At 43.0% G+C, this 16,256-nt stretch overlaps 1 protein-coding gene and 1 long non-coding RNA gene across 4 annotated transcripts; one reads left to right on the top strand and one right to left on the bottom strand.

The window, feature by feature from the left end:
• Positions 1 to 949: 949 nt before the first annotated feature.
• Positions 950 to 11,741, bottom strand: CIDEA (cell death inducing DFFA like effector a). Of its 3 annotated transcripts, none has more exons than XM_085052515.1 (6): positions 11,599 to 11,741; positions 7,518 to 7,674; positions 7,174 to 7,320; positions 4,889 to 5,070; positions 1,620 to 1,766; positions 950 to 1,158 (listed from the first exon to the last, which is right to left on the bottom strand). In XM_085052515.1, the coding sequence occupies exons 1-5, from the start codon at positions 11,634 to 11,636 to the stop codon at positions 1,634 to 1,636; spliced, it is 657 nt and encodes a 218-aa protein (XP_084908641.1). In that variant the 5' UTR covers positions 11,637 to 11,741; the 3' UTR covers positions 950 to 1,158; positions 1,620 to 1,633. The 3 variants fall into 3 exon arrangements, with proteins under 3 accessions (XP_084908641.1, XP_084908642.1, XP_084908640.1); XM_085052516.1 differs by having other exon boundaries at positions 950 to 1,147; positions 1,609 to 1,766; XM_085052514.1 differs by having other exon boundaries at positions 950 to 1,766.
• A 50-nt stretch (positions 11,742 to 11,791) lies between these two features.
• LOC146441840 (uncharacterized) lies at positions 11,792 to 15,789 on the top strand. Its single transcript, XR_014850060.1, has 2 exons — positions 11,792 to 11,867; positions 13,582 to 15,789. It is a non-coding gene; the product is annotated as an uncharacterized LOC146441840 (long non-coding RNA).
• The last annotated feature ends 467 nt before the right edge of the window (positions 15,790 to 16,256 follow it).

Raw genomic sequence — 16,256 nt, forward strand, 5'->3', positions numbered from 1 at the left:
TTATAATGGGAAGGCAAAATAAATACATGAAGGTGAGATTTACAGATAAAAGCAAGAGCAATATTCCCACATACGAGTGACCCAGCTAAGAGGTCAGAATAGAGCTCACCAACAGTGATACTTGCTCTTTTCCACCTTTCTGCTTATCTTTTAGATCAGGTTTTCCTCCAGCTGGTCAATGCATGTGGTGCACATAGCTGATGGATTCCTGTCTCAGAGCATGGCAAACACTGTGGAGTCCATAGTGGTCTTTTCCCTTTCACTCCTCCTGATTTCCTTCCCTGCCCCACCAGTCCTTTCTGCACCAGAGCTTCTCTTACTAGGTGGCATCTACTCTCAGGCCAGACAAATTTCCTGCATCTGATATCTATCATCTTAACAGCTTTCAGCCTTCCCAAAATTCTTCATGTGCAAGCAGACAAAAAACTCAAAAGCTGCACCTGTGAACAACCAAAGTTGGGCTTTTTTCCTTCACCACTGTGAGTTTGCATTTTGACACAAAACACCTAAGGCTACTTATTGGGCATAACAACGGTTCAGTAAATTGGAGGAAACATTACTTTGTCTTTTACTATAGCTTGTCTTGGGAGGCTATAATATGGCAAATATTCAGTTTAGAGCATACATATATGTTATGCAAGTCTAGGTAGTGTCTTACTGCTCTCCCCTGAACTCAGGGGCAACAAAACCTCCAGCATCTCTTACATGTACCTCAAGCAAAACTTGAGACGTAGTCTCTGTCATCTTTTAACAGTAAAAACTACAGAAGTGATGTTTTAACCCCTGAGAAAAGCTTCAGCAGGTTGCTTATAAGCCATATTCATGAAACCACAGCGGATTATTCAATGCTCAGGCAGAACTGACATCAGATTAATTTAAAAAATGTATTAGATTCTTCAAATGTATGACCCATAATAACAGGAACATCCTGAAGATTTGAAGAAAAATATAAAGAACTATAATGAAAAGTTTTTATTTGTTTTAAGGGAAGTAAGGCTAAATCTTAATCTTCTGCTTAGTAGTTGCAGAATCTCCAATTAGACTTCATGAGGAGAGTCAGTCAGTGAACTAGGATTGAAGTTGTCGTCTGTAGTTCCATTTTCAGCAGGATTAAATAAGTACACTTCACCTCAACACCAGTTTCACACTAATACCACCGTTAAGGATTAAAACAAGCAAACAAACAAAACCACCCCAAACAAACAAAAAAACCCCACAGGCCCCTTGCTCTCACCTTTCAGCCCACTCTGTTCAGAATGCAAGTAGGCAGCCATAAAAAAACCCCAAACAACTACAAAAGAACAAAACCATGTCTTGACTGGTGCAAAAAATATGACACTGGTTACAAAGCATGTGAGTTTCCAAGTATACTTATTCTCCATTTAGAGTTGCTGGGGCAAAAACCTGCCCTCTCTCTCCTTCTGCCAAATCCTCAGACATTAGGCACCCATCTTTTTGTGGTGTTAAGAGCCTGTGAGCATCAAATACTTTATGACTACAAGCATTCCCAAGTGGGAAAAATGTTAGTTCACATTAGTGGATGTCCCCCTACTACAACATTATTATAATCCAAACTGGGCAAGAAAATGTCTTTAAGCAAAAGGATTCAGCATCAGAAGTGTGGCTGTGGTCACTAGTCCCGCCTTGACCTTGTGCACATGTCATCTTCATCATATTCACCCATCAACTGCAACATATAGGTTCCAGTATAGAGAAGAAACTGTCCAGTTATTTGTGCTGCATGGGATAGTAGCTGAAGCACTTTCCTGGAAGAAAAAAATCACCAGCAAGTTTACATTACCCCTTTCCACCACAACACCTTTAAGATGATTCAAGTTTATGTTTTAAAACCCCCTCTCATTCCTTCTCACTTCTGAGAAGATGGTAATTTTTGTACCTTCTTTAGAAAAAATACTTGATTGACAGAAAACATGTTGGCAAAACCAGAAATCATATTTAACAAAGTAGACTGACATCCTGCTAGACACTTATAGGCCTTCTGCAAAGCCATCACTCAAACTACCACAGTACCGCAGAAGACAGCTTTGCCTGAGAGCCCAGCAGCATTACTCCACCTCTTGCCTCACCTTTGTTATTCACTGAGACAACCCTGTGTATATCTCCAAGCCACAGATCAAACCTGATTAAATCTGAAGCTGAAAAACCCCGTTACAGTAGATACCCAACAGCAAAAGAGGCAAAGAAGGTGAATTAGTGCCAGCCAAGCTGCAAGCCTTAAGAATTCTCAGTTCACAACTATTCTATTTTTAAAAAATTTGATAAAATCAGCATTTAAATATATAATGCTGTGTAAGAGTCACTACAAATCCATAAGATAACATCAAGTAAGCATCAGAGGTCAACAATATAAACTGTGGATCTTCACAGGGGAATGAAGACAGTAGTATTTGAATGGTCATTTATTCAACTTAGTTGTAGCTGCATCTTCCTTCCATTCTACAAGAAACGGCAGGGACTAAGAGCTACATTTGAGTCTCATCCCCCAGAAGTGAGGAGGAGTCTCACAAGTATGAAGCTGAGGCATTGGGAAGCAGTACACAAAAACGGGAACCATTCCAAAACTGTAATGGGATCAGTTTCTGAAGATGCAGAAACCAGGCCAGCCTCTCTTCTGCAAAAAAAGGGGGAAGATTTTCTGAATTCCTGTTTAAGAAAACACGCAGCTGTGAGCCCTCTGCTTCTATTCACTTGTCCTTTGAGCTTAAGCAGAAAAGGCAAAGTCTTCTTCCTACAATTTCATTTTTAACCCCACTGTCATGAAAGGTTTGAAATCCAATGCTTCAAAATAGCAGAATACCCTGTGCATAGAGCCTGTGAAGCCTTTAAAGAACACTGCACCCTTGTTCATGTTTCCCACACGTGCCACTTCAACATGTTCTTCCCCCATGACAGAGAACAGCCCAAGGAGCTTTACAGTTGTACAGCAAGCTGCACCTGGTACTGGGCTGTGGAGCAGCTGCAGTGTGTCACTTGCACAAAACAGCAGTTGCCACCTAAGCCATGGAGCAAGTTATTTGTTGAACTGGACATTTGATCCTTCAGTCGGACGCTACAGGGAAACACCGCGAGGGGAAATGCACTAATCAGACCTGGCAGGCTTCCAGCCCCTCCTATCATGAACAGCTGCAGCATTTTTCAGTCCTTTCCCTTCACACTCTGCATGTGGGCTCGGGGAGAGGGCATCAGAGTTAGCAATCTGGAACTCATTAGCAGAGGGACTACACCAGGATCCTGACATCCTCTGTCTCCGATTTCAGCAGCAAGTTGAGACAGGCCATGCCACAGTTGTGTTCAAGGGTACCCAAGGTTATCTCTTCTGTCACCCCTGTTCTCTGCTAGCAGACTATAGTCCTGCCCTGACAGTGGCACTTCCCTTACAGCTCAACTCTGTAACATAACAGAGCTTCCAGAAGAACTCCACAGCTACTTCAGCTGTTTGCCAGCACTGCTCCTTTCTCACCAGCTGCCCTGTCTTGGCAGGGAGGCAGAATTGTCACTTCAAACTCTCCTTAGCAGCACAAGCTTCAGTGCTGATACTCAGTTCCATAGCAGGCAGCCAGAGACCAGAGTTTGTTTTGGCTCCAGAGATTTGACAAACATAGGAACTGGAGGAGTGCAGCTGTCCAAGGGCAAACCTTTGCTTTGAAGAAATCCTAATGAAGTCAGTGCTACAGGTGGGTGTAGCATGTAGCTGGATAATCTCTTCAGCCTGACCAGAGAGGAGTCTTGTCTACAGGCACACCAGCTGTAGCCTGAAAGATTAAGAAAGAGACCACCCAAGTGGAGTGGGAGAGCTCAGTCAGGCTGAAAGACAGGGAGCAAGATTAGCATTACAATGCTAATTAGCATACCTGCATCAGGGGAGAAGGGACTGCTTAAAGGCTTCAAATAAGGCTACATGTCACTCAGGAGAAGTGAAAACTTCGTTTATGACATATACATCTGTCTGTCAGATCTGGTCCTCAAGTAATAAAACACAGCAACACCACATCATTGTGTCTCAATCAGAATTCTAAAAGTCAGGCATAGAAATTCAGGGCTGCAGCTTAAACTGTGCAAGTGTGGCACCTCTGGGAAGGTGTCTGAACTCAGGAGTCTTCTTGAACCAGGGCTGAACACAGCTGGTTTTGACAAGGCACCAACTTTTAACTCATTGCTGAACACAGTGAACAGTACAGGTATTATTTTGCCCCTGAATAAGACAGCATTTCCCAACAGCCAGTTCTTCCAAACTCACAACCCAGCACAGATCAGTCCTGCAGGAGACAGTGGTCCTTGATAGGCTCCCTTAGCCAGCCCAGAGACCACACCAGCTGGCTTAAGAACAGTGACATCACAGAGTCTTACTGCAGGTGACAAATCCACATTAAGACAGCAGAGTGTCATCTCTCTTCCATTTTCCTTTGCCTCCATGTAGCTCTACTGGTGAATCTGGCAAACAGGAACTGCAATGTCTGAGCAAACTTTAAGACCCCTGGCCTTAGATCTCAAATTCCTCTCATTTCATGCCCTTGAAATCTCCTCTTCAAAGAGTTTCTTCCCCAGCCTCCTGCATTCTTCAAACAAACAAGTCAAGGAAATGTGAGGAAATTCTCTCAGCAGAACAAAGCAAGCTGTACTTGCATCCTTGCAGTAAATACAAGCTGATAAGAGTTTTGCCTTGGGGGAAATTTAAGATTCCATCATAAAAAGCTAGAGGAAGATTTACAAGTCAGCCATCTACCTTACAAGGAAACATGCAGCATATTGGCCAGTATGTAAGAAATAATAAAAATACTAAATTTATAAATATACCATACAGAACCAATAGCAAACACAGATTTTTACATTAACATGTACACCTGATCAGCAGTGCAAACACACTTACCGCAATACGCTTTTTGCTCCCATGCATTTGATGTCGTAGGAGATAGAGTAGATCTCATAGAAAGTTGCCTTGATGTTTAAACAGCCAATAAAATCCTTAGGGTTCAGTTTGTACAGATCAAATGTGATGTTAGCCACTCCCATTTTCTTCTTTTGTCTCACAGCGACAACTCCATTTTTTGTCTGATTAAAAAAGAGAGAGAGACAGTTTGTACCGCAACCCAGGAAACTACAGCAAGACAATTGTCAATAATGCAGCTCTTCAGAAGCAGCTTTGCTTATTCCAGTCTTACGACTAGTTCTTGGCCAATTCTAAACTAGAATTAAAAGCATTAGCACATAGAAAATCAGGTCTGCAGCTTATGTAATGTTTTTCAAGTCCAAAACAGGCTTCTGAGGTTTTCCAAACAGACACTGAAATTCTAGAGTGACATAGCACCTCCTGAATATTTATTTTCTGTAGTAGAGCTTCTTCAGAGTACACTGAAGCCACAGGTAACACCACTGGACTGTGTTCCTGCCTTTTATTTATCCTGGTACATTCCAGCTGCTCTCTGAGGCAGTGAGGTTAAGCCACCAAATAACCAGGATAACATTAGGTCCTTCTGTTTAGTCAGGAACACAATACTGATGAGCACTCTTGGAGACAGCTACAAAGATGACATCTCTGAAAAGCCAGGTACTCATTTCAAGCCCTGGCTCATAACAGCTCTTCCTTCCTACAAAAAAGAAACACTGGAAGGGAACCACTGCTGATTAGGCCTAGGGTTTAATGAGATTTTAAGAGAAAAAGCAAAGGAGAGGGAGCACGGAAAGTCATCTTCCACCTTAAATCCACCCTCCTTTATTGAAAGCAGCCCTTTGCTGCAGGGTGTCTGCTTCAAGAAAGGAAAACCAAAATGAAAATAGCAAAGAGAACCCATATTTACAGAGACATCTAGTGGATACACGGGATCCTCTGCTCAGCACATTCCACTCAAGGTTAAAGACCTGGCAGCTGCCAGGCTGTTTTCTGCATGCTAAATGAAGCAATAAAGTTGTGTAAGACTGGGCCTTTTTGTACTTGTCACCCCAGCCCTCAGACAGTGTCATGATAAGTCAGACAAAGTTAAACACAGCAGTATATCATTAGCCAGCAATTTTATGTCTGTTTTACTTTGATAGCCTCCAAGCTCCAGCAACGGGGTCCCCTATCAACAACAGCTTGGGACATGAACAAGTAGTTGGTGTGCTTGGCAGCATGTCCCCACACCCCTCCCCATTAGCACCCAGAATATTTGAATAAAGCAGGACAGAGCCCCAGGTGACTGGTGAAGCTGTGACACTCCCTCTGTTGTCACTCAGCACATTCTGAAGAGGGGCTGCACTCAAACTTGTGCTGCTGCAATGCAGGGCAGGAGACAGGGGAAAGGAGCAAGGTGGAGTCACATCCTGGCTGCAACTTCTTGTTCTCATGCCCCAGATGCACAGCTTGATAAGCCAGTGAGGTATTTTGGGGAAAGATGTGCAGGCTACCCACACGGCAACAAGAGACTGAGAAAACATGGCCACATGGTCAAACCATACATGTGCAGGCACAAAAATGGTTTTCCTGCTTACAGCTCTGCTAAATGGTTTTCCTGCTTTTCTACAGCTCTGGTAGAAAAAATTCTGATGCCAGCTTTCCAGCAACAGCCATCTAATGAAAAACCAAGTACGAGTTTGCCTCTATGTTATTAATGTACAAATTACTGTTTCCCTACAAAATAACTAATTGAACACTGAATTGATATGATTAGAAGGCTAAAGCAAGCCGTTTTAATAGTTCTTAAATATATTGAAGGCTCTGATGCTGACTTCTGGCTATATGCAAAATTTATTCAGAAGGCAGAACTTGCTTTATACTATTTAATTTGGGCATTTTTAACAGTCTAAATATAACCTTTAAGCTCATTGTATGCTTTAACTTCATGAAATCAAAGTCATAATTTTCTTTATGTTATGAAAAGGGTCAAGAATAAATATATTTCTGAGCTTCTCCAAAAGCAGGGTATTTTCCCTATAATTATTTTCAGTTGTAATGTTTTATTTCAATTCTTGGTGGACCTTTGCCAACAGATCTATGTCCAAACAAGGGACAATAAAAAATATGAGCTTGATTTTTCATCCAGGAAAGCTCAACAAGGAGTTGACACCTTGCCTCTTTGGGGATGTTTTGCTTCCTCTTCTCTTTCCAACAATTTTAGCAACCACAAAAATTCCTCCATCCACTTCTACTCAAATGAGAGAGAAGCAGTCAACACTTACTGGTGTCCATTTCTGTCCTCTTTCTAGAGCCATGAAGTGTGTATTATCATCCAGGGACTTGAAGAACTCTTCCGTGTCCACAACTGTGCCATCTTCCTCCAAAACCAGAGTAATTATTCCAGCAGTTATAACGAAGGCATCTAAAGTCTGAAAAAAAAACCCAAACTCAGGAGATTTTAGCATTCTAAAGAGAGCCAATCATTTCATATTGAGACTTGCTTATCTGAAATATTCTCCTGGACTTCCCCAGCAATGATTTTTAGAAGAACGAGAGTCTGTGGGTTGTCGTTCTGGGATACTGTATTTCACTGTAATTTCAGTCAGAGTGGGACTGTTTGCTATACCTTGCTGAGGAGCTCTTGCAGGCTGCTGGCAACAATTCCTTTCCGGCTGCTCCGGGAGGCATTGGACACACGGAAAGGGCGCCCGGCAGGCATGAGAGGAGGGAACAGGGTCTGTTTTGTTACTGCTCCTACAGATGCTCCCATGGATATGAAAGACCTAGGACAAATAAAAATTCAACACAGTTACGTAAACAGTCATGTCAAGTACTGTGAGAAGGAGGAGGACTGTTGACATAATCATAATTATATGAGTAATTCAGAGATCACACTCTTGGACCTTGCTTTCAGCACTAAATACTGCACAGCCTCACAGATATGTTATCTCTGAACTTTCTCTTGCCCACGACATTTGGAAAGACTTGAAATTAATAAAATTTCAAGCAGTTGTGGGACACCTCTAGCTCAGTTGACATCAAGGTCACAATTACAGTGAAGCTGATGGGCTGTAATACTGAAAGGCAGCAGCTCTTACTGCTTTCAGTTACTTAGATCATTCTCTTTACTCACAAGATAAGCACTCAGCAAGATACATAATTGGTTGAAAGCAATTTTGTGTGTTAAGATACGAGTTTGCTTTAGGAAGACTGAAAACATTAAAAACATATTTAAAATACCGAGCGGCAGAATGCAAGCAGAGCTTTGCAACATAATTACACCTGACTTCCAAACAGTCAAGGCATTTGTTTGTAAATTATATCTGTAGACTATAAAACTCCATCTAGTTTTGAAAAACAAAAAATAACGCTGGTATCAGGAGTTAAATGAAATTAAAGGAAAGTTAAGATCCAAGTACATAAATGCATAGTGTTGGAGCAGGCTGCCAGCAAGGCTGGAAGAATTCAACCACTTTTAGAAAGAGATTTAGACTTTTCTGGGCAATTGCATGTTTACCTTAGGTAAACCAAATATGTAATGCTAGTAACAGCCTACTCCCACACCAAGGTACAGACCTGCTCTCGTCTACACCTGGGGACACTTTTTTCCTGCCAAATGATAATGGCTAAGTCAATAGTCAGCTTGCCAAAAATGACACTCTGCCTGACACCTGAGAAAGATTGATTTCTAAGTCTTTTAAAGGGAGGCAATATTTTGTCTCTCACACTCCTGGACTTTACCCTCTGTATATATCTTTGGCTCCTTAATACTGAGTTGCTCAGGGGTGGGAAAGGGATGCATCCCCATTCTGCTCTCCCATATAGGAGTAAAAAGTCAACTTTATGTAGGAAAATCTCTTCTCAGACACTTTCACTGAGGGTAGAGTGAACTGGCAGCCTTTATCTGCAGCCAGAGAGTGAGTACAGGACTTCCAAGACAACAATGAAATGGTATAAGGTTACTCAACTAATGATGTCCCAGTCACACCTTTTATGCGAATCCACACTGACCGTGGAGAATAAATATCTCTTCCACACCTCTTATCTGGTCTTTACGTATATTTTTGGAATGCACAGAATGTAATTTTTGTGCTTGAACAGATTCAGATTTCAGCAAACAAGTAATTTACAGACTTCATTCTGAACCACTCTTCTGGGCTATTGCCTTTCCTCTAAGCACCAAGTTTACCTTCCTCAAAAACTCCTTGGCATTACTGGAGCTTTAATTTTTTTTAAAGGAGGAGAATGTTCAACCATTTTGTTCTAGCTCATTCTATACCTTTGTTGATAGAGCTGCCTATACAGAAGGTCCCTGGCTTTCAACATTTGGCACATACACACACAAAGCTGATGGAAATCTCTCTCCTTCCTGTATCAAAGCTGTGAGGATGAGCAGTCAGTCTGGCTTTCAGGAAACAAACATTGCTTAAAATGAAGAGCTAATAAGCACTATTCCTCCTGGAGGAGGGTTGAGGCCAGGAAGGAGAGCAAGGTGACAGCAGCACTGACACAGGCATTGAAGCTCCACAGAAGGGAAGCCTGCTGGGACAGGACGTGTTTGCCAATCTCTCTGCTGACTAAGTTAATAAGCCCCTGATCACCCCACTGATCGTGGGCAGCTCACATTCTGAATCACTGAGTCTCTTCCTCAGACTGAGAGCCTGCTCATCTGCCTTGAGCCTGGTGACACCACTTCACAGGGCACCCTGACATTAGAAAGTGCAGCACTCTGGTTTCAAGAGTTTTCACTGCTGATTGCATCTCATTCCCTCACAAATTTGAAAACTTGCATAGAATAGTAACCCGAGTGGTATATATGTGAGTACTGCCAATTTTTTTTTATTTTTTTGTGACGACAGTCAATACCAGTCTCATTGAAAATTTTCTTTCCCATTACTTAAGCCAAGCTGTCAATCACAAAAGACAAAGCATAAGGGAAACAGCCAAAACACACATGCTGACAAAGAATGAGAAGTGTTAGGGGCACAGCTCAGGGTTAGGACTTGAGCTAACAGCATTCACCCCAGCCAACTCTATGAGCCATGCTTTCAAGGTCTGAGCAGAAGTTTCTCCAGCAGTCAGGATCAATCACCTCATACTGCTGCCTAGTTCTATCTAACGTCAGAGAAATAAAACAAACAAACAGACTAATAAACCAGGGCTTACATTATCTGCACCGGGCAGTCACTGAACAGGAACAGTCTTAAGAAGTTATTTAACAGTGATGACATCTCACCTACATTTTGATAAAACCTGTCAATATCATCTTTAAACTAAGCCTGCTTATGAAGCACTGAGTCTGGACTCCAGGGCAGGCTGAGGTTTCAGCTAATGAGGATACAAAACCAGTATGATGAAAACCAGCCAGATAAACAGAGTGGGAAACCTTCAATTTCTTGGCCTATTGCTGAAAGCTTGTTTTTATTTTGTGAGCCACTCTCCTTCCTAGGTCATAGGTTCCAACAGGCCAGCCTACATTCAGGGCTCTTTGGAAGATCCTTTCTTGTTGCAGCTGTTCTCAAATCACAGACAAACCAATTTCTGATACAGGGAATTCCTCTGCTAGACTGGAGTTAGCAAAAATAGGTTCCTAGTAAAAGCTGATCAAGCTAAGTCAGGAGACAAGTGGTGGAAAGGAACCAAGGTGCAGTCAGTTTTATTAGAAAGTTGAGTGACATGTTAAATATAGACAACTCCACTATTGTTTTCTTAATCTTAAAAGCAAATAGAACCAAGTCTTAGCTCCTCTTTGAAGGAAGAAGGAATCCTATGTCTGTGGAAAACACAAAAATATATTTATAATTGAAAGATCAAATATCTTCAAACTCTAGCATCTTATCCTGTTGGTTTTGGATAACTACAACCTGCTAGAGAGGGCTTCTCAAATGCTGCCACAAGCATTCAGTCTAGTGTCAAAGCTGGCAGAAGAAATGAATTATTTTTCCAGGAGAACGCGGGGATTAAAAGCCTGCCTTGAGCCCTGTACACATATTTCACTCTTTATCTTTGTATGCAATATGCCCCATATGTTTGTCTAAGAATGTGGTGCAATGGTCTTCAGTCTCACTCAGAAAAACCAACGTTGCACAACACGCTCCAGGATACTGCACTGATTGATTTTTAGGTTAGGGTTCGCTGGCAAACCACAGCAGCAGTAACAGCGAGGCAAAACAAAAGAAAGAATAGAAAGAAAAAGGTCGGAAAATAGTCAGGAGACTTAGGGTTCAACCGGATCGCAGCGTGGTTCTCCTGCTAAAACACGGGCCGTGTTAGCACCGCAAAGGCAGCTGGCAGCGGGTGGATTTCGGAGCAGCGCACAGAGCTGTACCTCCGAGGATGCGGAGCGCCGGCGGAGCTGCGACAGCTCATGCTGTCCCCGAGTCCCAGCGGCTCCCGGCTGCCCCGGGTCTCCTCTCCCGGCGCTCCACCCCAGACCCAGCCGCAGCCCCGGGTGCCCAGAGGCACTACACCTCCACGGCAGCTCAGGCTGCAGAGCTCCTGCCCCAGCTTCCCTCAGCAGAGCTCCAGCCAGGCTCTCAGGGCAGCGGCAGCGCCCCGACCTGCTTCTCGCACACCATCGGAGTCAATCCCCCAGCCCGCCCGCCCCGCCGGGGCCGACAGGGGCTGCTGAGATCGGGCACCCCCGGCAGCCGGACCCGCCGGCACGGAGAAGGGCCGGAGAAGGGGCGGAGGTGTCCCGCACTCACCGCAGCAGCGATCCCACGCAGTCCCGTGCCACCTCCATGGCCCGCCCGGCCGCGGGCAGTCCCGGTCACGGAGCTTAAGTGCGGCGGGCGGGGCTCCTCCTCCGGCCCCGCTGGCCCCTCCTGCCCGCCCGCCTGCCTTCCTGCCTTCCCCCGGCGGCACCGGGGCCGTGCCCTGGGACAGGGAGCGCTGCCGGGACAGCCACAGCTCCGCCGGGCTCAGCGCTTGTCCGCAGAGCCAGGGATGCGGGAGCAGCGCTCTTTGGGAAAGGGTATTTCTCCGGGAAATGCCTTATGGTTTACCTGGGAACGGAGCAGGGACGATTTTGTTTGGCAAGTGTGGGAGATGCACTCTGCACGCTAGCCGGTCACAGCTAATATAGTAACAGTGGAAGCCAATCTCATTTGCAGCCTCCCGGCATTAGAGCAAATCAACAGATTAAGTGTCTCAGCTTCTGATTTTAGGGCCTGTGAATAAGCTTACAGCTCGGATTAATGTGTGCAGTAGTGAGGTATTTACTGCTACTCCTACGGGCAGGGGAGCCGTGGCTTCTGTTTACTGCATAGGAACAGAGGCAGAGCTTCCTGTTCACATATCCTATGGACACAAACACGGGTTTTTTGGGTCCCGGGACAAGATTCTGTTGCTCACAGCTACTGTACAGGGAAAATAGAGCCAGGAGCATTGGAACCTGCCTCAAGCAAGAGCTTGACCTAGGGCCAGGATCTGCACCTGGAAACCTTGGCGCTGCTGAGCAGGGAATGACTCCAGAGGCCCTTGTCCCCAGCACTCAGGTCATCCCCAGGGTCAGGAATAATCAGTCACTTGCTTGCCTAGATTGTTTTTCCTGAACCAGCCTGTTTAGGGCAGAAAGGACTTCTCAAAATAACTCTTACTGTCCCCCTTTGTTTAGCAGTCAAGCTGACATCTGCAAGATGTCTTCTTCAGTCCTCAGCTTTTGGGGCCTTTATCAGCTTTTAAAAAAATCAACTTCTTCAGTCCAGGGCAAATTGTTTTCTTGGGTGGCATCTCCGTACCAGCCTGATAAATCAAATAGCTCCTTTCCTCAGAGCACACTCTAGCTCAACAAACTTGCCCCTGGGAAGCTAAGCCCAGACTTTTATCTCTTCCTCCTCAAGCTACTTAGGTCTTGCAGGTGTGTAGGAATCCATCTCATATGTTAACCCTTTTATTTCTTATGGCATTTAGTTCTGTTATACTTTTGCAATTAGTCCTTGACAATACATCATAGAGAGCAGGAAGCAAGGGACAGTAAATTGTTCTCTGAGCACTGGAAGCCAAACAGCCACTTTCCTCTGGACTTGTATCGTGTGGTTGATTCTGGGGCAGAGCTGATGTTGTTTCTGCAAAATGGTGCATTTTTAAGGCGTTCTTAACAAGTGTTTATCTACTGTCACAATACTTGGGTGTATACTGCAGCTTTTTCTGCTGTGGAGGGAGAAAATAAGGGAGAAGGTGTTTTGTCAGATGGTCTGTCTCCACATCTCTCCGTGGAAGGGAAGGGAGAGTGCCCCTTAGAAATCATACAGAAATTGCAGTAACTTTATGGATTTTTCTGAACAGGCTGGGGCACAAATATCTGGAGGAGGTGGAAATTTTGGTCTTGCAGAAACTTAGTTTTTCTCTGGTCATATGCCTCATCCCAAAGTTATCTGAAGAGATATCCTATGAGTACAGCCACTGCTAAGCAACCCTCTGAGGTGACATGCAAGGCCTGTCACAGCTCTGAGGCAGGGACAGTGGGTTTTGCAAGGACAAGCTCCTCCAGCAGCATTAGTGCTTCAATTTGCATGGCAGTTGTAATACAAACACAGATGCCTAACTAATGCAAACATAGATGTACAAGAGTAACAGGAAAAACATGTCCTTTCAAAGACTGTCCTGAACTGAAAAGGAGAGAAAGGTATTACCTGTAGTTTTACAAGCTGCACTAATACCCCTTTTTTACCTTTTTCTTTTCTAAGTAAGCAGCAGTAAAACCATCAGATGGGTGAAATCACTGACATAGGAGCTGGGATCCTAAGCACCATTTGCATCAGTCATCACTAAAAATATTAATCATGCAGGAGATGAGGTATGTGGCTGATGCTGAAGGGAGTAAACACTAGAGGTGGAGTTAAATAAGCAACGGTGTTAATCCCTCTTGCTAAATTACTCCCTTACTGTCCCCTTGCTGAGTGCCATGACTGCCTCCATACACATTACTTTACCACTGTAGTTCAAGTTAGACAAGTTTGATTAAGTCACTCCTCACAGGGGTCATATTGCTGTGGAAAAAGGTTTGCATCTGGCATGTTTAACAGGGAGGAGAAGGAAGCACTTGAAGTAGTTTTGCTTGCAACTTCACATTGGTGAGCACTCAGTATCAGGCCAGGTTTTCCTTACCATCCTTTGAGAAAAAAAGTCAGATTGGAACAAACTCAGAGGAAAGTGGGAATGATCTGACATGTGGAAAAACATGGTATATGGGCTAAGCAGTTTGGGAATTGGGAAGATTGGGTGGAGATATCAATCATGGACTTCAGTGATTTTAGAGAACACTCTGAAGAGGAATGGAATAACATTTTCTTTATGCCTTCAGGGGCTTAACCTGTAGGAAAGGAGAATTAGGTTGTCCATTAAGAAACATTTCACCTCTAGGGTGATTGTTTGGTGCTGGGATCAATTGCTGACTGAAGATGTGAAGTCAATTAGACACAGACATTGCTTGGGCCAGTGCTTAAGTAACACAAAGGACAAGTCCAGACACTAAGGATCAATTTGGACATTCCTTCTATTTCTCAAAGCTCTGACAATTAACACGACTGGGATTAATGCAGAATAAAGTGCATCTCTACCTCACCCTCTTTGACCCAAGAGGGGAGTGCAAGGAGGAAACAGATGTGTTTACAGTGGTGTGAGCAGCAAAGGTAGCAGATTAGAAGGTTTGGCTTAGATTTGTAGGAGTTAACCTTCTATTCAACTTTCTGCCCTTTGCTGCTTTCAGTTAAGTCTGATCCTGATTTCTGTTAGAAACACTCTTGTGATCACCCCTAAACAAATTTGTTTCTTCTCCTTTCCAAAGAGAACCAACTTCCTATCCTTCACTGTGTCCTCAAAATATCAATATTTGTTTCTAAACTGTTTATACGATTCAGCAGATTTCTATCTCCACTGCTTCTGGTTCTGTTTTATTTCTGTCGGGCTGTTTATGTTAGAGATTTGGTTGTTCATTCTTAATATTTTTGTTAACCACTACTGCACCATCAGTTAAGTTTTTAAGAGCAAATTAGTTAAGCATCCATCACAGGAGGGTTAGATACAGCAGATTATTTTAAGAGAAGACTACAGAGTGGATTTCATGAGGCTGTTTTTTTATTGTTTTCCATATTTTTCAGAATCTTCACTAATAAAACTACGTTTTTTAATATCGAACAGCTTTGCAGGAGCCACTGAGAGTTTTTGTAAGCTGTACAGGAGGGATTGAGGCTCCTCCTAAAGGTGATCTCTCAGCTCTGCACAAGTGTGTAGAAGAAGATGGGAACATATTTTGATACTGATTAAAATCTTCTGAAATTGGCTGGAAATGGTTCTGTGGCCAGAAAAGATTCTGATGTTGAAAGCTCTGTTTGAACTAAAGACTAACCTTTCACTGCAGTGAATTACCTGTTGTAGAAAAAACATTCTTTTTTCTGAGATTTCACAGGTGGGTATTTTATTTTGTTCATTTTGGTTTTCAATGATTTTAATAATAGGATGAAGACAGTGTTGATGGGTTGGCACACACTGCATACATAGGAAAAACTACCCTGTCAAGAGTGTCTCAGTGGTGTGAAATACTTTGACAAACAACTCTAAATTTAGATGCTTTATAGCTGGATGGGCTATTAAAATCTCAAGGTCAAGCTTTGCCATCATTTACCCCCTTTGCAATATTGCATGTGTGAATGAATTGAATGTATTTGTGGGCAGCATTTAGCTGAAAGGTGATTTATGGAGAGCATTGAGGGGACAGCAGTCATGAAAATGAGAAATATTGCCCAGGAGATAATTGAAGATAATGAACTGGAAACCTAATATTTGTTTATTCTGATCATGCCAAGGAAAATCTTAAATATTTTATTTTACATTTTAAAAGTTGCTACTTCAAAGATATATAAGCTCTAAATAAAATTAAATCACTTGGTTGTTCATTCATTTCTAATACCTTTACAATTTATTATTGTTGAGTGATACTTCCCACAGGAAGAAAAAATAATCAAGAAGAAATATGAATTTTTATTTTACAAATATTGACATTTTCTTTTGTGGGGCTTTTCACCACAAAATGTGAGGTTATCAGCTGAGGAATTTTCCCATAGCTGCACAGCCATGTTATGATTTTTATAGCAAAGTTTGAGGAGCTTCAGACTCCCAGGAACAGTCCAGAACTACTGAGTTCTGGACTGTTTCTGAACTGTGAGCTCATGCTTCCTTGGTAGCTACACTAATTAATTTAAAAACTAGATTTAGAAAATCTTCTTGGACAAGGACCATCTTTATGTCTTATATGGCATCCTTTCAAAGTTTAAAAATAGCAATTATTGTACTTTTGTTTTGTCTGAAACAAAGACTAAAGCAACAATAGAAAGGCTCATGAGTGACTTTACTGAGGGTTCAA

Source organism: Lichenostomus cassidix, chromosome 2, assembly GCF_008360975.1.
Source record: "Lichenostomus cassidix isolate B80296 chromosome 2, HeHo_3.0, whole genome shotgun sequence".
Taxonomy (NCBI): Eukaryota; Metazoa; Chordata; class Aves; order Passeriformes; family Meliphagidae; genus Lichenostomus; species Lichenostomus cassidix.

Excerpts from the sequence above, each read along its gene's own strand:
- CIDEA (XM_085052515.1), bottom strand. The coding sequence starts at position 11,636 with ATGGAGGTGGCACGGGACTGCGTGGGATCGCTGCTGCG. Across the intron at positions 5,071-7,173 it reads GAGGACAGAAATGGACACCA|ACAAAAAATGGAGTTGTCGC; the intron begins GTAAGTGTTGAC and ends TTTTTTAATCAG. Across the intron at positions 1,767-4,888 it reads GGAGCAAAAAGCGTATTGCG|GAAAGTGCTTCAGCTACTAT; the intron begins GTAAGTGTGTTT and ends TTTTTCTTCCAG.